Source organism: Cydia fagiglandana, chromosome 3 (genome assembly GCF_963556715.1).
Source record: "Cydia fagiglandana chromosome 3, ilCydFagi1.1, whole genome shotgun sequence".
Lineage (NCBI taxonomy): Eukaryota > Metazoa > Arthropoda > Insecta > Lepidoptera > Tortricidae > Cydia > Cydia fagiglandana.
Window position 1 is genome coordinate 960,358 of NC_085934.1, and position 24,633 is coordinate 984,990.

The 24,633-nt window shown below is 36.2% G+C and overlaps 2 protein-coding genes and 1 long non-coding RNA gene across 5 annotated transcripts in view; 1 reads left to right on the forward strand and 2 right to left on the reverse strand.

Moving 5' to 3' along the window:
- Positions 1–24,633, reverse strand: part of LOC134679822 (uncharacterized) — a 268,010-nt gene that overhangs the window by 127,188 nt on the left and 116,189 nt on the right. The window lies entirely within an intron of this gene.
- On the forward strand, positions 1,309–4,323 carry LOC134679802 (queuosine 5'-phosphate N-glycosylase/hydrolase). The gene is made up of 5 exons (XM_063538691.1): positions 1,309–1,422; positions 1,671–1,769; positions 2,129–2,329; positions 2,825–3,284; positions 4,049–4,323. The coding sequence occupies exons 2-5, from the start codon at positions 1,677–1,679 to the stop codon at positions 4,276–4,278; spliced, it is 984 nt and encodes a 327-aa protein (XP_063394761.1). The 5' UTR covers positions 1,309–1,422; positions 1,671–1,676; the 3' UTR covers positions 4,279–4,323.
- Positions 5,270–24,633, reverse strand: part of LOC134679804 (uncharacterized) — a 97,030-nt gene continuing 77,666 nt past the window's right edge. For 2 of the 3 annotated variants that reach the window (XM_063538697.1, XM_063538696.1), the window contains exons 4-12: positions 14,684–14,824; positions 13,446–13,557; positions 12,546–13,202; positions 12,283–12,394; positions 11,658–11,701; positions 11,058–11,403; positions 10,274–10,592; positions 8,731–9,333; positions 5,270–8,134 (exon numbers count right to left, since the gene is read on the reverse strand). In XM_063538697.1, coding sequence (XP_063394767.1) covers positions 7,829–8,134; positions 8,731–9,333; positions 10,274–10,592; positions 11,058–11,403; positions 11,658–11,701; positions 12,283–12,394; positions 12,546–13,202; positions 13,446–13,557; positions 14,684–14,824 — 2,640 coding nt within the window. In that variant the 3' untranslated portion in view covers positions 5,270–7,828. The remainder of the gene's footprint in view (positions 8,135–8,730; positions 9,334–10,273; positions 10,593–11,057; positions 11,404–11,657; positions 11,702–12,282; positions 12,395–12,545; positions 13,203–13,445; positions 13,558–14,683; positions 14,825–24,633) is intronic. The other variant, XM_063538698.1, reaches the window with a different exon arrangement.

Consider the following 24,633-nt stretch of genomic DNA (forward strand, 5'->3'; position numbering starts at 1 on the left):
CTCGTGTGACATGTGCGTGACTTTCGATCATGAGGCAATTTTTGTGACTTTTTAAGCTAGTCGAATTTTGGACAAGTTTAATTCTGCAATTCGTATTATTTAGGAACGCAGTGAACGCACCCAAGTTGACACTTGCACTGGGACTTTGACGTTACATCCACCATCACGTTTATTATAATATAGACGTGGCAAAATGAGACTTGTTACCTTGACATGACGGTGTTATTTAGTTTGATATTATACCTAGTAGTTATCTATACGCCTCTGGCGGCCTCTGATTCGATCGGGCAGTTTAATCAGATTGGCGAAAATTTGACTAATCTGAATACGCCTTAAATCGGAGATTGACGCCAATTTTATTTCTGATCAAATCAGTTGATTTGTTCATCCCATCTGGATACCGCTTAAAGGCTCTCGCCGTGATTGTTCAAAAACTGATAAGGGGCTGTCCATAAATTACGTCATCGATTTTTGACGACTTTTGACCCCCCCCCCTAAAATCATCCAAAAATCATGCTTCGTATGACCCCGTTTCCTCCTACGTCATGCTACCATCATCCGATGTCCAGACCTCCCCCCTAATTTGAAATGACGTAATTTATGAATAGCCCCTAAGAAAGTTGCATTTTATCCACATGTGAGGCAAAGTAATCAAGTGCAAATTTTGCTGGTAGAATTGATTATTTTCAGGAACAAAAATATCAATAGATTTATGGTGATATTATATTAGTACCCCTAAATTGAAAAAATGCCCCAAAAAGAAAATACTGGCGTCACAAATTGGTATTCTTGCGCCCGTACTCCGTTTTATCGGTAATATCGGTCATAATCGGCGAGCCAAATTGGCGTTTGCGTCCGCACGTCCTGATTCGATCGGGCAATTTAATCAGATTGGCGAAAAATTTACTAGTCTGGATACGCCTTAAAATTCATGAAATCGATCACAAATAGCATTAAGTATGAAAATGTGTGTTTCAAAAAGAAAAATCATATAAAGTTAGTAGATTTTTTGTGATATATATTATTTTCTGACTCTGAAAATCGATTTAAAGTTGGTCAAGCAGATCTTGTCAGTAGAAAAAGGCGTCAAATTTGAAAAATGTAGGCGCAAAGGGATATCGTCTCATAGAAAATTTGAATTTCGCGGCTTTTTGTACTGACAAGATTTGCTTGAGTAGCTATACCTACCCATACAATACAATAATATAAAAATGTGACTTAAGCAGCAAAAACGTGACTTTTAGGGAAACGAAACGTAACTTAGGACTCCAGAGCCCTGGCAACACTGTATGTCATTCAATCAGTCAAAGTCAATCATTTTTGGAGTTGGGACTCGCAAATAGTTGGCGCGGTTGCACAAGTTTCAAAAAACTTGCTAGCTTTTAAACCTCTTTCCCATTATAACTAATAAAAATACTCAAGGTATAGTAATGTCTTTCAAATATTGAATTCGACGTTATATATATTGTGGGAATTGATATCAGGTCCGCTACTAAAAGATTATCTGATAACAATAACAATATTATATTTTTCGTGTTTTTAAGTTTTTACTTGCCACTGTTAGACTTCTTAAATATCAAATTAAATGTTTCTTATAATCTTCTGGTCCTGCAAACTGACCAAAGTAATACAGACTTTAATATATTAACAATATAATTGCAATTTTGAAGGTTAAAATGTTGTGGCCGGCCGTTGCGGGCGAGTTCATCGCGAAGAACGCTCAGCATGTCAAGATACATGAAGACGGACTTGATAAGCTGTGTAAAGAGGTAAGGAATTGTTTACTCAATTGCACTTGAGATTGCAATAAGTACCTAAATCACTGTAGTAACTAAAACATAGTGGTTATATTATTTTCTTTAGGAGTACCTATGGATTATAGAGATAACAACAGCCTGTAGATTTTATTCACCCTTGAAACTGTGTTCTCTTTGTTTGTTTGACAAATATGTTGTAATTTTACAATTTATGTTGCAATCAATGTTTTTTAGGGTTTGTTACAATATGTTTGTAATAAATAAATATGAGCATTGGCTTTTCAATAAATGCCCTTTATCAGAATTTGAACCCTGGACCATCTACTACAAAAGTGGAGTCACTACTACTAATAGGCTACTTAAATTTCCAGATGCTAAAAGGCCTAGACATCCCTGACACCGGCGCGGACATAATTCACCCCACCAAGGACCACCCTCGCGCTGTCGACTGGGTGTTTGTCTGTGACGCGCTCAACTTTTGCTTCTGGTCGTACTCTGGGGCGGAGAAGTGGACGGTGGATGGGCATTCCGGGTATTATGCTTTGGAGGCAGCTTTGCATAGAGCTATTAAGGTGACTAAACTTATTTTAAGCTTGTATTCATATCCATGGAGGAGGCCTATACCCAAAAAGGGGCCATGTCTTAATTAGAACTGTTTGTTTTTTATAACTTTAATTTTATGTAAAACAATGTAAAGTCATGGAAATAAAGGCTATATTATTATTATCATATCCCAGATAATTAAATGAAGTTATTTGGTCAAATTACTCATACATCAAATTCTGAAATGACAGATTGGTTAGATAAATTGAAGCTCAACAAACAAGGCAATGATAATAGGTACCATTGTTTTAAAAACAAACAAGATTTTTATTTTTTATTAGTAATTTTTTTGACATGATTTAAAAAAAGAATAATTTTAATTTCTAGTATCATTTTATTCATTTTACACCTGAACCCAACATAGTTGTTGCTCATCAAAATTATTCTAAGTATCTGCTTCATCAATGTTTGTAACTTCTAGAAACCTAAAATGTAAATTTATATTTTCTATTTATAATTTTCAGGAAGGCCACGACATAACCAACCCAGAATACTACTCCAAAATCACCGCAGACCAACTGCACCACATAATGCGAGGCGACAATTCCGTCCAAATCGCACTCTTCAACGAGCGACTATCCGTCCTTCACGAAGTCGGTGCAATCCTACTTCAAAAATACGAAGGGACTTTTCAAACATGCGTCAAAACTGCTAATAAATCTGCAGTGAAATTACTTGAGATTATTGTAGAGAATTTCCCATGTTTTAAAGATGAGGCTACATACAAGGGCCAAAAAGTTGGTATATATAAAAGAGCGCAGATTTTAGTGGCTGATCTTTGGAATTTCTTTGACAAGGAAGGGTGGGGGGAGTTTGAGGACATAGATAAGATGACTATGTTTGCTGATTATAGAGTGCCGCAGGTTTTGGTGTATTTTGGGGCGATGAGTTATAGTGAGGAGTTGATGGACAAATTGAAGAGAGGTGAGTTTTTTAAATACATATAGAGATAAACAATTTAAATTGTGCCCCTCCAAAACCCGACATCAAGTCTGTATGTAGGTACTTTTATTGTATTAGTGTGCATTGCGTCTGTAATATTGAAAGTTCCTCCGAGGAGGGGGACACAGACTAAAAATGGTTCATTTGTTATGAGTCATACAACATTTTAGATAGTTTGAGCATGCAATAAAACCGGGAAATAATCAGGTAAAACTGCGTAATCAGGTAAAACTACTGTACATAGACTAGAAATCCTCAAGACCGAGTCTAGAGTAATTATTTCATGCAACCGATGATTTCAAAAATGCGGGGGTGCGCGGGACGAGGTGAGCGAAGTCCCGTGCCGTGATTGGTCCGTTCAAAGACACGGACGTCACACAAAGACACTTTCGACTCGAACATGGAGTAAAATTACCGTATGCGTGGCAGAGGGGGTAGCGACTATGCTCAGTCTGGAGGATGTTTTGTATGTGCTACTGTAAAACTATTTTGCTATTTCATTTCTGTAGGCGCTTAAAGTAAAAACCGAATTATCCCTTCGTACGCCATTCTCAAAAATTTGCTACTGAATTAGTAACCTTGAAACTGTAAACTTACTGTTAAAATTGTGTGATACTTCTTGCCATCAATGAAATAATAAATCAAATTTTTTTCCTTAAAAATATGTCACGACATACCTACGCTTTTAAAATCTGTACACTCCTTTTTAGAAGTACATACTTAAAACTCAACTTGACGCTTTTCAGATGAACTCCTACCAAGCGGCTCAGAACAAGAAGTAGAAATCCGCGGCTGTTCCATCCACGCCGTGGAACTTCTCAAGAAGAAGCTATCTTCTAGCACGAAGCTAGAAGGTTCTAGCACGAAGGACTTAAACTCTAGCTATATTGACTATTACCTGTGGTGCTATCGGCGCAAGTATGCTGAGGAGATGGAGAAAGTTCCCTTCCATAAGACGCTGGGGATATATTATTGAGGTATTAACTCGGACAGCTGGTATCGTCTTGGGGCGTCCCATTCGTTTTTCTTCAAGTTCTTAAATTAGTCCTATTCTGCTTTCGTCACTCATTCTACATTAAAAGCCACCGACGATTGTGACGAATGTAGAATGAGTGACGAAAGCAGAATAGCACTTGACACAAGAACTTGACGAAAACGAATGGGACGACCCAAGACGATACCAGGTGAGGTCAGGTTAGTTGCAGTGGTTTAGTCAAAGATGGAATACTTCTTGAGTTTGTATTTTATTTATACTTACTAAAGAAAATCAGTACAATGCACCGTAATACCGTCTGAGTTAAGAGTTCCCTGCAAGCTCGGTTCTCCATACAAACGTAGTTTTAAAACATCATCATCATCATCATTTTAAAACGACTAGCTAGATTGCTCTAAAACTGTATTTGCAATAGGATAAGATATATATAGTCCTGTAATTAGTTTATGTTGCTTTAGATACATAGAATTTAAGTTTTTCATACAAAACTTGTTTTTGCTCTATATCGTTTGCTTTATTAAGTGGAGCTATATGTATAAACTAATCACAGGACTAGATATACCTCTTGTCATGGTAAATGCAGTTGTAAATTATACTTCCTGATGTATGTAAAGTGCTGTGCACTTTTTTGTGATAAGTTTGGAGCCTATCAAAGCCCTAGCTGTACCTGCCGCTATACGTATAAGTAGATACATAATTTATAAGCTAAAACTGTATTTAACTTTTTGCTACTTATTTTAAGTATTTTATTGCATTTGACAACAGTAACTACGTATTATCTTGCATTTGTTATTTTTTATTTATGATAATTATCTATACCTATTGACTATTATGTAGCTACTAGCTACCTACTACCGTACTATATTGTAATTTTTTAAACTGTTATAGCTGTATTGTTTTACTTTATGACAATAAATAATATTATTTTAGTTTAAATAAATAAAATAAAATATATAAATAAAACTAAAACACAATTTGTATAATATTCTTTATTACAATATACACCCTTACACATAGAAATTAATTCAAACGCTTAGCGTTTTACATTACTTATTGTTTTTATCACATTTTAATAACATTGATGTCTTTACAGTTTTAATTTTCATTAAATATGGCCAAATTAAAGAATCAAATTGTAAAATAGCATTATTGCACCTTTTATACCTTTAGAAAGAAACATTAACCTTTAGACCGCTTCGTCAAAACCTTGTTACTCTAAATTTAACCTTATAGCAATACACAATGGCTTTTTGTTTCTCTGCCTTTGTTGGGTAAGATATGTATGAAATTGCCATAAAAAGAGATAGAAGTGATTTAAAATTTCGTCGACTGTGGACGCCTCGATAGATCAATTAGTAGAGCGTCTTACCCTTGTATGGAGCTGAATGGCCGTTCAAAACTATCTTAATTTTTTTGTATCGACGCGGCGGTCTATAGGTAAAAGTGCTACTTTATAGTTCTAGATTAGACAGTAGACTCTTTCTTTTATGCTACAGTTACATAGATATAGTATGGACACAACCACTATTAGATGTACGACTGTACGGTTAGCGCAAAAATAATTAGACACTTGACGTTATTAATAAATACATTTATTTAACATACTTTTAATATGAGGGTCGATCAACGATTTCTTGTTGTTATTCTGTCCTATCAGCCAGGAGACAATAGTAGCATAGTTTCTTAGAAGAGCTGCTGTACCATGTTCTACAAACATGCTTATTAGATGTCCCATTATGGAAAGGCCTTAAAAGGCCACCAAAAAAATAATTAGTATATTTTAAAAGTGACCCAGGAGACCGTAATCATGGCAACTAGTGACAAGAAAAAGTTGATTCACCCATGAAAAAAAAACCGCGTAAAGCATGATTGTTGCGTTAAAAATTTGCTTCCTGACGGAACATCGGTCTGATCGCTCTAAACCAACTAAGCTATCGAAGTCTACCCGACCTTCGGTGATTTTTTTTTAATTCTTTTATTAATAAGAAAAACATTTCGCTTGCTATTATTGTCTGCTTTGTGCAAACATTATACGCACATTTTTTTTGTGATTAATCAATACACAATGATTGTGTCTAAATATTTATACACAAACTGTACCCTATAGATTATATATTTACAACTTTGGCATTAACTAACCTACGAATGTGGAAACGTTATTTATACAAAAATGGCACTACATTAATATTTACAGAGCTACAGTACACTCAAGATAAAAAACGGGTCACTAACATTTCTATACAAAATGACACTTTCTATTGTCCTTGAGTTTATATTTACATATGAATTATCGAATTTATTATTTAAAAAGCAACCTTACGCCGTTATGTTTAAAGTCTAAGTTAAAAAGACAGATGAAATATCTTTTTTATACAGCACCATATTTTAGATGTCAAGATTAAACAAATCAGATAAAACAATTATTTACATAATCACTCATATTTTGCCCCAAAATTCTAGTCTAAAAGAAATAAATAAAATAGCAGTATAACTACATATTTGTTTAATAATAAACAAATGTAGTGGTAACTGCTGGAATGTACGCAAATGTACAGAAAATCATGCCTTTTCTACTCTAGTTATTTAATATTGTTTATATAAACAAACTAAATAAGTTCTAGGTTCATGGGATTACTAAAGACAACTCAATCAAAAGTAAATATGTTTTTTCCTGTATAGTATCTTGGACTCATATTTACCTAAGTACATGAAACACTAAATTCATTTATGTAGGTTTTTATAAATAATTTGACCCAATTCAAGGATTATTTGGGTGCATCAACTATTTTTTGTTGTTTGTTTGGTTGTCCAGAGGACAAAGTGGCACAGTTTGTTGGAAAAAATGCTGTATTACGTTGTACTAGTATGCTTAGTAGATTGCCCATTATGGAAAGGGCTTATAACTAGCACATACATTCATTTTTTACCAATTGAAACAGGTACTATGTATAAAATAACTGATTTTAAAGTTGGCCAAGGGAACGTTACCATGGCAACGAATCACAAGAAAAAGTTGATTCACCAAATAGATAATTTAAAGAATACACTTGCAATAAAGTTCATTTTGTTGTACTCCGTATTTACACAGCGATAAAACAACATGTGATTATATTTGGGATTTCCATGTGATAAAAAACAGATCTTTAAATATACGATATTCGTAGTTTGCCTAAAGCAGTCGTCAAGAGCTTGTGAACGATTTAAAAAGATAACATAGGAAACTCAACCTTACCGGAATACCACTAAGGATGAAATTTCTTTATCACAATCACAGAGTTATCATTGTAGTAGAAGTAATGTCTAAAAAGAAATCGTTTAAGTTTGACAGCTAAAGTAGAAGGCGCTATACTGCGCCATGTTTTGCGGTAACTGGTTTGTCAAACGTAATTTTTTGACAACTAAAGCGGCCATTTACATTAGCTGTCAAATTCATAGCAGGATTTTTTCTTGGACCTTACACCTCTTTTACTATTGATACTCTGACCACAACTAAATAAAAAACCACAGTAAACCGTACTGATTTTCAAACCACCTATTTGCTGCTAAACTTAGATTTCAAACTTTCAAAGAACGCTAACTTAGTCTTGATGGTCCCTGGTTCAGGCATCGGGCTTGGGGGTCGACTAGACTCCTTAATCACGTCTTCAGTGCCCTCAGGGATCTCATTCGACCCCCCAGGTACCTTTAACGGGGTCGCCATGGAGAGTTTCAATTCCTCTCTGAATTCTTTGGAGATGCTTCGGGCGGTTAGGCTGTGCATGTAGACTAGTTTGTTCTTGTTTTCAGAGAGTATGTTCTCTTTGCTCTTTTGTCTTTTTAGGGGGCCTGGTTGTGGTGGCTGAAAATTAAAAAAGAAAAATTATGACAAAGCGAATTACAGAAGTTAAAAAAACCCGACAGAAGTTAATTTTCGCAAGCTATTTTAATGTAGCTATGTCGATCCATCAACTGATACGAATCTGATGACACGTCATAAATACATAGTTACTATTTAATCTGTCAAAAGTGGTAAGGCTGTAAGGCCGAAAGGATTAGAAATAAATACACAGGTTGAAATACGGGTTAGATATTTCTTTCTTTCGCAGTCTGGTAAGAGGCAACGAAATCAAATGCCTAAACTATGATCTAAAAAGAAGTATTAGTAACTTAGTTATTAAGTCAAAATTGGTACTAACACTATATGGATCTTTGATCTGCAATAAATGTTTTTTTTTATTTTATTTAATACTTTCACAGGAATAACTTTCTAAGAGTGTCAAAAATAATGTGAAATTTTGACGATGAAAATTGTATCTGATTTTACAATAACCTGATACTTCGTGACCTAGGTTTTTATCTTGTACTTTCCATAACACCTGCATAATACGTTACGTTGTGGATATGAATCATAGGACACCCCTCAACAGATAAGCCTTAGCCATGAGAGATACTAACCTTAATAGGCTCGTTCAAGTTATCCATTCTCACAAACTTCTTAGCTAACTCTTTCACTTTAGGCAACTGCGATAATATATCTTCTATTTCACTAATATTCTCCGATTTATCGTCCTCTATTTCATCTTCAACTATCACAACGTCGCTTTCAGTGAGACTGATGGCTTCATCTTTCTTATCTTGCGTTTCAGTGTTGTCACTTCCATCACTTTCATATCTTGGCTCTGATAACTTATCTTCCGGTTTACATTTCACGATCTCGCCTGTTTGCACGTTGTATATTTTGATCGAGTCCTCCAAACTGCTTGAACTTAAATAAGAGTTGTCTACGCTGAGATTGCTCGGAGATTTCTGCGGTTCCTCGACTATGTTCACTATTGTTACGTTTAAAGGTGCTTGGCATGTTTGTAGTATTTCTTCGAATTTCTTTTCATCTTCATGTACATACACTGGTTTTGCGGAGAATAGTGTCTGTTCATTTGCGTCTTCATAATCTATCATAATTTCTTTTGTAGGTATCGGTTTTATAGTAACTTCCTTGCCAGCGAGCGTTTTATACCGCTGGTTGGATGCAATCGAATTGAATTGCTTTATAAGTAATCCCTGAAATTTAAATATCGTTACAATTATGACGTCAGATAAAAACAAGGCTTAAGATAATTCACAATTTCTAAAATTAAACCCCAATTAGAGAAAATCAAATCGTGATAAACGCGTGCATTTAAGCGGGACAAATCGTGCAACGTGGGTAAAACACACTAGATAGAAAAAGTACCTACTGTCTAGTCACTAAAATTTTGCAAGGACTAGGTTTTGTTAGGGATGGTTGTCGATAAAGCGAAAGTGAAGGTGTTTTTTAGATTTATTAGTTTGGTTAGTAAGATAAATACTTTTAATATTGCGGAATTTTAGTCAATTTGGTTAGTAGCGGCGAGCTCCAATGCTGTTAGTCATAATCTGCCAAAATCATACAACACTCACCACTAACGGCTTGGAGTATTACTGTTGTAAAAGTACTGAAAAATTATTAAGAAGGACACAACTATAGTGCAGAACTAGAATTCACGTTAAGTGCAGTGCTATTAGTCAGCTTTACAGGACATGCCACACGGCAGGCAGAATGTCAAAACGAAGATATTTTAGAATTTAGATTCAGTTAATGATGCTTTCACCGTCTGACGGAAAGGTGACTTTTATCCTAATGATTTAGTTTGATCTATGCGCGTAGCGGACATAGTAGAGATTCATGGTGGTGATGGTGCTTCGGAGGTTTGTGTATTAGGGCGTTTATTCACCATAGATCGTTTTGGAAGCCTTTGCTTAACCTCAAGCTTCCACCGAACGTATAGTTAAGTCCGGCGCGCCGCTTTGAGCGAACGCAAAGATCTTCACTCCGCAAAGTGTTGCTGCGCCTAACATTTGTATACGTCTCAAACAAATCTTCAGTTATCTCCGGCTTAGCGGGTATTTTAAGTCTAACTATATCCTCGTTTTCGTAGCCTTCGTAACCGTCACCGTTGCACACTCTACTGGGTTCCCTTACGTGGTCTCGACTGTTACGTTCGTCGGCATGATTTTCGTCAGCGTTATCGTTCTGTCTGTCGGTTTCGAAAATGGGGTTAATGGCGAAGTTGGGGCTGGCGTTTCTGGGGCTAAGGACGGCTCGGACGATGTTCTGGTGGAGCGCACACGCCTCCAGGTCGCTCAAGGACGAGCTGGCACTTACAGGCGGGGTCAGCTCATTCAGATTGTCCAGGCTGGTGGATTTATTAATGGAGGATAACGAGCTGGTCTCACTGAGGCCCTTCTTGCGGCTGCCCGTGCTCGATTTCGCCTCTCTTACGTAATAATCTCGGCCGTAGCTGAAGCAAACAAAGTTAATGCGCGTTAAGGCGGTTGTAAGACTTGTAAGGTTTCAGAAGCAACAGGTTATTCGCGAATTACTCATGTACGTATTGTAGAACTGATACGCTCGAGTAGGGTTTCTGTACTTCTTTTGTTATCAAGAGGGAATTGACATAGTTTTTCATCGATAAATAATGAACATGACAAAAGTCTTCAACAATTTTAAATTTGGTAGATTTATCACTACCTACTTTCGTTAGTATTTTTGTGTCAGATTCTCGGAAATAAAAATAAATTGCATTATAATATGATTGATCTGGATAATATGAGTGAATGGATGTATGGATAGCGTCACTCACGTAATAATCTTATTAACCCTCGTAAGGACCCGTTAAAATAATTTTAATATATTCGAGTCTCACGAGAGTTTTATAGTTAAAGGCCTATGTTAATCAATTATACAATTGAGGTTATATTCTTACCGTTTGTATTGTGGTATTTCCTCTGCTAATACGTCCTTCAAAATCTTCGGCGATGGACTCTTCGATCTACTTCCATTCATGTGAACATCATCAGAACTGACACTCAAAGATGGCTTCAATTCCTTCACTGGAACTTTCTTTTGTTCCATATTGTCTTTCTCATCCTTTACATCTCCATCTACTTCATCTACGCTGTCTTCGATTTTCGATTTGGATGTCAGCGTGTCGAAGAGAGATGATGTGCTTTTGGATGAGAGTCGTTTTTGGATGGCCTCTGGTGAATACGGGTTGTTCGGCATTTCGACGTAGTTTAGCCATTTTTTGCGCTCTCTGTAGGCTATGGATCCTGAAATAGTTGTGTTCATTAAGAGACTAACTCAAAGACAACATTTGATTATGATTTTTGAAAAATATCATCACTTTTCATTATGTAAGTAATGATTAGTTGCAGAAATTTAAATAAAAATAATTATATTTAAAAAAGTAGCATGATTAAGTTCAGAAAATCTGCTTTCCGTTGGATAAAGGAAAATACATACATATTATCATTACTCATAACTCATAAACCGGTGAAACAACTTATATAAAATCACGACTTACCTGGTATGAGGTCATCTTCATGATCAGTATCACGCGTTGGGATCCTACAAAAAAATATGAGCATCATTAACATACGATTAAATGAATACGAAGTACTAATATGGGTGTGTTACGTCTAAGTACTGTTTCAAGAAGAACTGTAGGTAAAGTCAGCCAAGACTCAAATCAATCAAATGATATCAATCAATCAGAAATGATACCAATCAGATGATAGAGTCGAAAAGTGGTAGACCACTTTCTTGGCTGACTGTACCACAACTGGGATATCCAAATCCCAGTTTTCGCCACACACTAAACTATAGATGGTCAAGCAAATCTTGTCAGTAGATAAAGGCGCGAAATTCAAATTTTCTATGAGACGATATCTCTTCGCGCCTACATTTTTCAAATTTGTCGCCTTTTCTACTGACAATATCTGCTTGACCAACTATAGTATCGACTGATATTCCCTACAAGAGCGCCTACCGCGATAAAGGAAAATCTAAATTTCTTTATCTGCCTCTCTATCGGTCGAATGTGTAAGTCCGATAGAAAGGCAGATAATGAAATTTCCATTTGCGCTTTTCGCGGTAGGCGCTATGGATTAATTTCATACAAAGGTGAAAAATTTGAGAAGTTTTCTTACTGCTGTGGCTCGTCATCGAAATGTTTTCTTCGAAGACTATCGGCATATCTTTGCACAGGGAGTGTCACTGTTTCTTCATCTTCTCTTTCTCGCTCGTGACGGCTTAATGTGTCTGTAAAATTACATAATCATCAGATATTATAGTGATGTTACTTCGAATCTTCTTCGTCTAAAGTTATTATCATGTATTTCACATCACGTATAAAAAAAAGATAAAACTAAAGAACTGAAAGATAAACCAAAGATGTAAAGATGGAACTTACTTTTATTATTAGTTTTGGTTCCATTTGTGAAAACTTCGTCATTCTCTTTGGTCTTCAGATCTTCAATATACGCATCGACGTTGCCGTTCAATATTGTCCTGTGTATTTCTTCCTTTAATGCGAATTCCGCTTTTGTCAATGGTCCACTATCCATGCCAACGATTAGTACCGATCCATCATCTAATTTACCATTTACATTACCGTTTATTTTCGCTCCATTAACATTATATCCCTTGACTTCGTTGTTGACAACGTCAACTAGTTTGTTTTTCATGTATTCCTTTTCATCTATCTTCTCGAAATCGTCTGAACCGTCTATGATAGTTAAACTATCAGGTTCAAAGTCAAGTTCTTCAATGCTAGGTGCTCCTCCTATAACATGTTTAGATTCTAGTACTCTTTTTATATCACTTTTGTAGTCTATTTCTTCTGGTTCACTGTCAGATGCGTTGTCTGATAGATCGGTGGTATCGTCAGCGTCTCTGTCGCCTATCATGGCTTTGTATTCAGCGTTTGAATTAGGAACGAGCATAGGAACTGGGACGGACTGTATTGTTTTGATCTTCTTTTTCTGGAATAGCCAGTTCTCCTCCCATGTACCATCAATGGATTGTATTTCGCTGCCAGAGACTTCGTCGAAATCGCGGTCGCCATTTTCTGTAAAAGTAAAAACAAAAACCTTAAGTGTTTCATAAACATGTTTATTAAAGGAGTTTTATTAATTTTGTGTGTTAATTATAGCCTTGATGTTAAGGTTAGAGTTTGTTTATTGAGGTGAAAATAAGGACACTTATTATTAGATCTGAAGGTTAAATGTTATTTTGGTGCTTAGGTCGTTGGAATCGTTTCATGACTCTTGACGACTTTTAATTTAATTGATATTGACTAAAAATAATTTACCCGTGTGTTGTATATCTTCGCTGAAGTCTGGGAACGGCACTCGTCGCGGCAGCTCTACTGTTTCCTCTGTAGCCCCTTCTTCCCAGTCGGAGACGTCATCTTCTTCGCGCCGCTGAAACGTTTCAGGAGAATCCATCAAATGTGGCGTTATCAACCAAGAGTACTTTATCGTCGGTTGTCAATATAGGAGTAATTTCCAAAAAGCTTTTATGTATAATCAACCTTATCGACAATGTGGTACCTTCTAGTTGAAAACGTCATAATAAGTAAACTCAATTTCGATGTGTACTTATAAGGCAAATAAAGATAATGGAGATTGGAGGGTGTGTCTACACTACAGTGCCCATGACATGACGAATGTCAGATCAATTCTGCACACAGTGGCGTAGCTAGGGGGGGGGGCGGCGGGGGCGGTCCGCCCCAGGTGTCACCCATTTAGGGGTGACACCCGACCGTGAACATCAGTAGTGCCACCTATAAAAATTCGTAAAATCATGTAAAATGAAAGCGATGGAGTAAATCCTCAGCTATTTAACATAAATTACAATTACTCTTTTTAAACATATTTTACAATTTTAATTTAATTTTGGGGTGACACCCACAATTTCCGCACCGGATGCCACCCATGCTAGCTACGCCACTGTCTGCACATACTAACATGAATATGTGTCATACGGGCGAGGGTGACAAAATATTAGGTCGTTACGCTTTCTTAGAAGTTTTTTGGTTTCATTAACTATTAAGTAGCTGGGAGTTGAAGGTTATTTTTACTATACAGAGTAGAAGTAATTTAAAATTTACTCTCAAGAACACGTGTTTATAGATGCGGAAATTTTCTAAAAAGTTGGAGAGTATTCTGAAATTTCAGGAAAATAGGTAATAATAAGTAATTACTTTTGGGAATAGATTTTTTTTATTCCCTACGAGTATTCCTATTTAGCATTTTCGGAAACTTTCGGCATATCAGTGCAACCATTTGTCAATCTACAGAGCGGGTGCCTAGTCAAAATGCCAATCGTTTGCGTCACGGCAACAAAACGCTATCTGTCTCTATCGCACTAATTTGTATGAGTAATAGAGATACAAAAAGTGTTTCGTCGTTGTAGCGCAAACGATTGGCTTCTTGGCTTGGCCCCTTGTTATAATTTAGAGAGTATAAGGGCTTCCTTGTCAAGCTCAGTACAGTTATAGACCTAGTCAATAGGTAGTCTACCTTTGTATTTTATGAAGGTACTCACCGGAGGGCTATTAATATCCCTTGTATGCCTGGTGTTAAGAGATCTTGGCGAAGATCGGTCTGAAGGTGATGGGCTGGCGCTGGCTGAGTGGATCCCGCTGCTTCGGCCTCCGGATCCTTCCGTCTGGTAGCGCTCGATCACCTGGAGGCAAAAGGTTTTAGTTGCAATATTATTTTTACTAGCAACCCGCCCTGGCTTAGCACGGGTTACACAAAACCTTAACAAATTATATCCTAAACCTTCCTACCAATACCTAACCCTTCCACAATACCTTTACTATTGATAGGTGAAAATCGCATGAAAATCCGTTCACTAGTTTTTGGGTTTACCACGAACATACAAAAACACAGACAGACGCGGCGGGGAACTTTGTTTTATTATGGTGTTAGTGATTTTCTTTTGACTTTCTCTGTTGTTATAATGGAGTTTGTAAACTTTATGCTTCAGTGAAAGGGAAGCCTAAAACATGGATTTTGCCCACGGGTCGTAGGTGTTATGGAGACACTCGATATAGATATTATGTAGTTGTATTTTTACGGAAACGTATGCATACGTACGTGTCTTGCTATTTTGAATCAGTCTCGGAACTAAAGGTACTAAGGTCGACTCAACTAACATGACAAATACGAACGTTTCCGAGAAACTACGATGGAAAACAACTACTCACGCACTACAACACAACACTTGTAGTACAGTATTACTGTACTCTACTATTGTTGCGATACAATTATACTTAAGTTGAAGTACAAAGGGCTATAATGAATAATAAAGGATGAAAACGTAGTTTGATATCAAAGGTTATTCAGATCAATTATATGCAGTTAATTAAGATTTATAGATGTCTAATTACAAGTTAACAGCACTGGGAAGATTGTCAAGGAATGTTGTACCTACAAATGCCCTTTGAACATTAATGTGAATTGTGACGTTTTCAACTAGAAGGTATCACATCGTCGGTTGTCGATAAGGTTGGTTTTATATTGAAGCTTTTTGAAAATTACGCCTTAATGACAACCGAAAATAAGTAGGTACCCTATTGGTTAAAAACGACACATGTACGAGTACAATCTGCTGGATGACACGTTTTCATTGATGGTTAGAGGTTTTACGTACCTACCTACGAAACTTCTCTCTTTTTAGGGTTCCGTACCCAAAGGGTAAAACGGGACCCTATTACTAAGACTTCGCTGTCCGTCCGTCACCAGGCTGTATCTCACGAACCGTGATAGCTAGACAGTTGACATTTTCACAGATGATGTATTTCTGTTGCCGCTATAACAACAAATACTAAAAACAGAATAAAATAAAGATTTAAATGGGGCTCCCATACAACAAACGTGATTTTTGACCAAAGTTAAGCAACGTCGGGAGTGATGGTCAGTACTTGGATGGGTGACCGTTTTTTTTTTTGCCTTTTTTTTGGTTTTTTTTTTTGCATTATGGTACGGAACCCTTCGTGCGCGAGCCCGACTCGCGCTTGCCCGGTTTTTTTTTAACTTATAATAATTTGATAAGCTTTTAATTAGCAACGTCAAATAGTACCAGCCATAGTATATGTTACGTTATGTTCATGCCAAGTTACATGTAAGTTACGTGTAAGCATGTTGCTTTTTAATTTGAGCGTAACTTCGATTGTATAAGAGCGGCTTTTTACAGTGGGTTCGTATGTCTCTCAAAATACAAACACTACATAATTATTTCTAGCAACCGTTCAAAAAACCAACTCAAAACCTTAACGTCATATCCTTCAGGAAAGCTGACCCCGCTGAAGAAGTTGTACATTGCCACAGGATTATAGCACTTAATCCACAGGATTACGACACTGAAGCGGCCGCGATGGACACCGGTTGTGCACTGCATTAAACGCATTGTCACGTGTAGGTAACCCGTTAGGGATAGGGTTGACACTTCTGATGTGCCGCAGGAAAATTACCAAAGTTGGGAAATTTTCTCATGGAAATATTACGGCAACTTCTCATATATTTGTATGGGAATCGAAAATTTTATTTTGACACACTGATATACTTAGCTCATAGCAGGTACGTTTCATGATCATAAGTTTTGAGCTACAGTGGAATCCGTTTATAATGACATCGAAATGAAGTGACAAATCCGTCATACTAAGCGGATGTCATATAAAGCATAGTCGATTAACTTCTTATTTTTAATTATTTTTTCCAAATTAATCTCAAACTCCTCTGTCAGAGATGAATTTTACTAACCTTGTACTAATTATCAACTTGTCATTGAGAATCAAAACTAAAACAGCGCACGCACCAATCGTCCTCACAGACAGAGACGTGGCGGTGGCCACGAAAACCAGCAAATGTGTCAGTATAACCGGACATAATTTTATAAAAATAGGATTTATAGGTCATAGTAAGCGATTTGTCACTATAAGCGAAGTCATTATATCCGACTTTGTCCAAAAAACCAAACTTCACACAGTAATTACGTCATAGTAAGCGGTTGGTTAGTATAAGCGGAGTCATAATAAACGGATTCCACTGTATATCTTCAGCAGATTAGGTTAATGGAGTTAGACCAAGCTAACTCTGCAGCGAATTTGATAGCACAGAGCGTAGAAGTCAAATGTGTATAAAATTATGACGTATAAAATAACATTTTCACAGTCTGTGCTATCAAAGACACTGGAGAGTTAGCTTGGAACTACTCTAAGCAAATACCTATTATGTAGTAATTTTACACAGCCACGTATTTTTCGTTATTAAAATGAACATCTATTAAAAATAAGTAAGTAGGTATGTACTCATAATTATAGTAAAAGATCTACCTACCTCATTTAACGACCATTTTCGCAATCGATTTTTTTGTAAATAACCATGATGCTAATTAACTGTTTGTCACAAAAAACTGTCATTTTAATATTAGTAACAAGACACAAATCCTCTTTAAAGTCAAAAGGACACATATTATGCATTATTATTAAGAATTATGTCATGCCGGTGAAAGGGTTGAACTATGAAATACCTCCACAGGTGCCGTGAAGGTTTTTCTAATGATTTCATAATGGTCATTACACAAATCATGACTGCACATCGGTTGCAAGCTCGCTATCAAATATTACTCAACTATTTGAGGATTAGTAAATGATAGGCCATAGACATTCATAATTAAACAAATATTGCAGTAGGTAAGCTTATATTTACATTTGGCATTATGTCAATAGATTGTTTAGAACCAGATGCATTATTATGGATTTCTTTTAAGAAGATTAAAGATCTTTAAAGAAGATTAAAGATTTTAAACTCTAGATTAATTATCGCAATCATAAAGCGCTCAGAAATAGGTAATCTTGGTTTTATAATAAACAAACTATTTATTTTTCTGAAGCATTGTTTTAACTCCTGGTCGATTAAAAAAGAAGCCACATGATTAAAAAAAGAGTAAACAGAAAAAACAATACACAGGTTATAAATAGCTGAGTTTAACGAAAAACATGTTCATGTCAATGTCCCATTCGCGATGTTTTTTCCATGCAAGGTATCGTAGAACTCACATAAAAGGTAGAAAAACACTGCTCTGACGTAATAACATACGTCAATGGCTTTTTATGTACTTTGATCTTTTATAAAAGTGTAATTGCATAGTGTGATAAACGTCATATTACTTATCTTTATTGCCATTGTTTCTATTAAAAATCAAGTACGGCTACCACCAGTTTGACATTGACATATTAGATAGCGTGTACGTAACTTTCTATGCATCTCATCATCTCACTCGTACTCGCATATTAGGGCGAGACGTTGGCGAATACATAATTATGTTAGTTTGACATTGGTAAGGCAGTCGTGGTAAGGCTATAGATCTCAATATGTATTCAGACACCTTGGGGGCTAGATAAGCTAACATTCATACATATCGAGAAATGCCAAAAAAATCGATTGGCGTTTTCTATCAACTATTGTCATCTTGGCCAGGCCCCAAAGAGTATAGTAGGTAAGTATATTAGGTACCAGACCACCTTTTGTTATTCTCTTTTCTTATGGATTTAGCGTAATTTTTTTAACATTAACTTTCATTCTCGTATATTAAGGTTAATATTGAGTTTGATGTTAACATGTTTAGGAAAAAGTTACCATAATTATATTTACTTCACGCTTTTATGAACATCTGGCTTTGTTATTATTTTATTAAACTTTTATTGTTTTTTAACCGGAAAAATATTCTTTATAAAAGAAACAGTAAATAATTGTATTTACCTACAGCTTGAGGGATCTACTAAGACATTAAAATTTCCTGGGAATATCCGGGTTTTGTATATGCATACCTACTATTTTGCCTTAGTTTTTGCATCCTATTAACTTATCGGTCATACAAGCAGTCATAAGCCTAGCATATTATTTAATATCGCTAAGCGATGACGCATGACAGCTAATCCGGATGGAAACAATTTTGTCGAAAATAAGTAGTTACCATAAAATCTTTAACTAAATATTACGTCACGAAAATTAAGTAACTTATGGAAGTTGGTACTTAATTTACGTATTACCCACCATAATCCACACCCCACCCACTTCCGTAGTAAATTCCTCCCCCCTTTTCAACCACTTGAATGATGATTTTCGGTATACACACTACCGTATGTCGTTTTCAATTAAACCAGTTCAGCGGTTTACGATTGAAGAGGTCACTTGTAATATATCCACTCACATGATTGATATTTTTCAGTGACAAAATAAGGATAATAAGTGATGAAATAAGGGTGACACCTGGCAACTACAGATGCCAAAAGCATGTAAGTGGATAACTCCTTAAGAGGGAAGTACAGCACGTGATCGTTCATACAAAAAGAGGAAACGTTTTTCCATACTTCGTGACTTTTTCTATAATAATAAACTAGGATTATTATCTAGGATTATAGGTTTTCCATGGATTTTCCTTTTTTCAAAATTTGCAATACAAAAAAATATTTGTATTTCAAAAAAAGCAATACCTATAAACCTAGAGAACATATTATGCTGAAGCGATCGACATCAAAATCAAAGTGATAATATGGTAAAATTTAGTTAGTGGAAATAAACGTTTTCTCCCTAAATGGAAATTTTATGAAAAAAGTTACTTTTGTCAGTAGCTTCCCTCTTAAGACCCTGCGTACAAATTTTTACATATTCCACAATCTATTTTGAAATTTTATTGAGAAACTAAAATTTAAAAAAGGAATGCGTATGGTCTTAGAAGGTTAAAGTATGGATAGACCAGGGAAACTAAATAAGATAATTAAAGGAACTGAAGTAGGAACGTTGACTATCCAGCTCTAGTTAACTGGTAGAGAAAGCTCTCAATAATTCCGCCATTTGTGAACTCCACTACTTAAATGGGCAATAAAGTTGATCCTCTTATTCAAAAAACTTAGCAAACATCTATAAAATTTTGTCTCATTCTGAACAAGCACAAAATGTCAATATGACGAGGACAACAGTTAACTTACCTACAGCTATCTCGTTATATTTATTCTCTCGTTACACTAATTTATGAATAACACTATGCATAAAATATAGACACCAAACTGGCGAAAAACATTATAAGGACTGTAACATAAGAGCTAAACTTCTGACACAGAAATTTATGTGTTAACAAATTGAAAATAAATTAAAAATTTCACTTACGGAAAGAACATACGCTATAACATATAACAAAACAATCGACCCATACATTAATAACGAAAGAGACAACTCCATATTGAGATTCTAATATCACTTCGCGCAAAAACGTCACTATAAAATAACCTCACTCAAAACGCACGCACTTGAAACACTTGCCGGCAAATTAAAAAAAAAACGTAGCGGCGCGAATGCGTTGCGATAAAATGGCGTCCGCGGCACAATTAAATTTTCAGTGCCATAATTATGCATTAATACTTACCATGTCTTCATAAACACCGATTTGTTTGTACCTATCGCGCTGAAAGTCCAGCGTTATCTGCGCTTTATCGCAGATAGTCAGCAGGACTTGTGATAGTTATCGAAAATCACATTTGTCTTATAGATTGAACGGTATACGGATCTTTCTTTATCTATTTAAATTGAAGGCCTCTTCCCCGGATGTTTTTAAAAGTATTGTGTCTTAAAATTTAAATATTTTTAGGTTGTTAATCGTAATCATAATTTTTAATCGTAATCATAAACTAAATACTAGCTATTTTGTTTCCACTACCTGCTACTATCGTCGTTTCTACTTCTATTACGTATAGTATAGACCGACAAGAAATTGTAGAAATTAAAAAATTGCAACATCGTAGTGTCGTCCCTTTCAAATTCAATCTAAGAAAACAGTCCGACACTACGATGTTGCCACTTTTTAATTTCTTCAATTTAAAAGATAATATGTTTTCTTCATTTTACCTATTTCATTTCGTTAATACCTACTTTCACAGCAAGATTATGGGACATTCATCTATTTTATTGCCTTTTGATTCTTTAAAAGTGTATTGGTTATTTATCATTTAAATACTTAAGTCTTAATCTTCTTTTTCCTTTTTAATGCGTGCAAAATTGATAAGTTTAATTAAATTCATTGTCCAAGGTTCTTGCGCTCTAAACGTGATCCAGTTTAATCCATGTGCGTATAAAAATGCAATAAATATTATTACAGATCCTTCACGTTTTAAGTATTGAAACCAAGCATATTTTTATAACAGGTGTTTAAACAGAACATGAAACATGATGAAGAAACGACAAAAAAATACAAATTCATTCCGTAAAAAATTATAAAACATTTAAGTATCATAGAAAAATTTCGTTCACGCGATTTAGGAATCCACTAGACTTTGGCAGCGCCACCTACCAGGAACTAACTAAGAAAAAGGATACCGTCAACTGAGGTAAATAGGGAAACTGCATTGTCATTCCTGGTTTTAGCCCTATTCACCCCGCCGTCCCTATTCACCCCGGTTAACGGTAGGTATACCTTATAAAAATAAGGTCAGTGAAAGAGACTCAAAGACACTGATTGTGGTTCTTAAAACTCAGCTAAACAAGACTTTAATTGCGATAGAACATCATAGAAATTTCCGAACGGATGCTGTTCCGGTTTCCACTAATGAACAGATTGATAGCCGACGGATGCTTTGCCTATAATTTTACTGCGCGATCTCAAGGTGTAAATAAATGTGTAGGTACATTCCCACCATCATCCACAGATCCAGATGTATTTGGTCTCCCGCGATACAGGCGTAGCCTAGTGCGGTGACTGAACAATGTGGCCACCGCCCACCATTAGCAGTTTAGTTGATAAAGCAAAATAGAAGTTGGGAAATTATTAGGACAACAATATAAATATATTATACCTACTGATTTATACAGAATTAATTGGTTTATTAGAAAACACATTTCCCCCAATGAGGGCGCCACTGCACGGACATCACTTTAGTGTTTGTGCTCCAAGTTAGCACAGGCAAGGTATCCTTTGAAATTTTAGTCCCAAGAAAAATTAAGTGCCTGTTGGGTTAAAAGTGTGTCCCTACCTATAGTTTGATCTATAAAACCCTGGTTAAAAAATTAAGTGTCAGAGTAGCAATACTTTCAGCCAGTAACTATCTACTTTTAGCATGTCTATCTTGTTCGGCCTTCAAGTTAGTCTCATTTGGTTATCAGCGAGTATTTATGCTACAGATAAAGTCGCTACTATCACCAGCAGATTGATCGATTTATTTCTGCAAAGATCGAAGAAATGCATAATTTATCGGCAATCAAGACGCTGAGAGTCTGATCGTGAAATGTATTGGGTCATAGGCGTACCCAGCATTTTTTTAAGGGTGGGGCAGAAGTATGGTTACGTGCCTTAATTGTTCCTAAATTTTTTAGCTCCTCGTCAGACCACAGACCAGGGTGGGGCAAGTTGCCCAACTTGCCCCACCGTGCGGACGCCTATGTATTGGGTCCCAAATATTCTACGACTCTTCTCTTTTCGCACAGACTACCTCATCTCTACCTATATTGGAAAATGCGATTTTTTACTTTTATTGCTCAAAGTATCATTAAAAGAATAATTACGGTTGTGTTGGCTGAATTAAGTGCATTGTGAGGCAAATAAGATCGTACGATCGTGGTGGAATAGGTACAACTTTCATGGGCTCATACTATAGTTGGTCAAACCAATTTGTCAGTCAGTAAGAACCAGGAAAACTATACTCATCCTTTTCTTTTGGGTGCTAGTACTAGTGTAAGACAAAGATAGTATGTCTCTCTCTCTATGATTGAAATGAGAATTAGACATTCACTAGATATGAAATATTAACGATATGTGACGTCCCACAGCAAAAGGTACCTTATGGCCGCAATAATATTCGAGCGGCGTTAATAATACCGTAAGCGCCAACCGCTATAGAGTACCTTTTGCCGTGGAACGTCACATATCGTTACTATTTCATATCTAGTGAATGTCTAAATGGCCGATGGTACCCATAATATACTCGTACGAGTATATATTTTTTTATCTAATAAATCTGCACGGCAAAAAAAAGTTAATCCAAAAAAGTGTGGTCTTAATACTACAGGCCGGGCACTCTCAACGTCTGGGCTGTAACCGCGAAAATCGAAGTTCGCAAATTGCGGGCATTTTTCTCTGTCACTCTAATTACGCCTTCATTGGAGTAAAAAAGAAAGATCCCCGCAATTTGCGAATTTCAGTTTTTGCGCTAGCCCCTCATACTTTCTCCTAGGGGCCATCTGAGGACCACTAGTTTTTCGGGTCGGACAATGTTAAAAACGCTCGTTACCGAGGTTACTAATAACTTATGATTTATCTTTGAGTATGCCTGAACTAAGGTTGGCAGCCCTTAATTTACATACGTTTAGTTGCAACACTGCTACGGATTCACCGCGTCGAGGTTGCTTAATGCCTTAGATGTCCCTTGTGATTGTTTATTTCTCTGATTATTATAAGGTTATAATTAACTTAATAATATACATATATACAAGTATCAGCTGGTACTACCAATCCTAATCCCTGGGATCCCTTTAAGAGATAAGTGTGCCTTTTAATGTATTCTTATATATAGTGAAACACACTCAATTTGTCAGTAGAAAAAGGCGCGAACTTTTTTAAAGCCCTACTACACGACGCAAAGACCCATTATGCAAAAAAAATGTATTTGTAGGTACTAACCCTTAAGTTTTAGTATGGGCCCCAGTCGGATTTTGAAATAGACATCTATTGGAAATATTTTAGAAATCACCAAGATACGATAACGATATGTTTAAGATCTAACCTGTCATATTTGACATTTGCGCGATTTACCTACTCTTGAACGATTTCCACAGGATATGACTTACAGATCCAATTCATATCTAATAGATATCTTACTCTATCTAACGTAAAATTGACATTGGTTGCCCGTTGCCCGAATTGCGCTGCAAAAGAGAACTAGTTGATATCTAAATTATAACGTATCTAGTAAGTGTCGTCTCTTGTGAATATCTTGAAGTTCGAATACGGCAGTCAGTTACTAGCACACTGGACTTGGACTTTTGTTCGAAACAAATGATTTTTGATTTGATTTGAAAGGGGAGAAATGTATTACCTCTTCTTCCTCGCGTCATCCCGGCATTTCGCCACAGCTCATTAGAGCCTGGGGTCCGCTTGACAACTAATCCCATGATTTAACGTAGGCACTAATTTTTACGAAAGCGACTGCTATCTGACCTTCCAACCCAGAGGGTAAACTAGGCCTTATTGGGATTAGTCCGGTTTCCTCACGATGTTTTCCTTCACCGAAAAGCGACTGATAAATATCAAATGATATTTCGTATTTAAGTTCCGAAAAACTCATTGGTACGAGCCGGGGTTTGAACCCGCGACCTCCAGATTGCAAGTCGAACGCTCTCACCGCTAGGCCACCAGCGCTTGAGAAATGTATTACCTATTATCTAATAATGTAGACATTTTTGTCATGGTTATAGATATTACTCTATTGTCATAAAAGTAAG

What these genes read in the sequence shown, in the direction of transcription:
- LOC134679802 (XM_063538691.1), top strand. Translation starts at nt 1,677, where the DNA reads ATGTTGTGGCCGGCCGTTGCGGGCGAGTTCATCGCGAAGAACGCTCAG. An exon ending in CTTTGCATAGAGCTATTAAG is followed by an intron (nt 2,330 to 2,824) that starts GTGACTAAACTT and finishes TATAATTTTCAG; the next exon opens with GAAGGCCACGACATAACCAA. An exon ending in GATGGACAAATTGAAGAGAG is followed by an intron (nt 3,285 to 4,048) that starts GTGAGTTTTTTA and finishes GACGCTTTTCAG; the next exon opens with ATGAACTCCTACCAAGCGGC.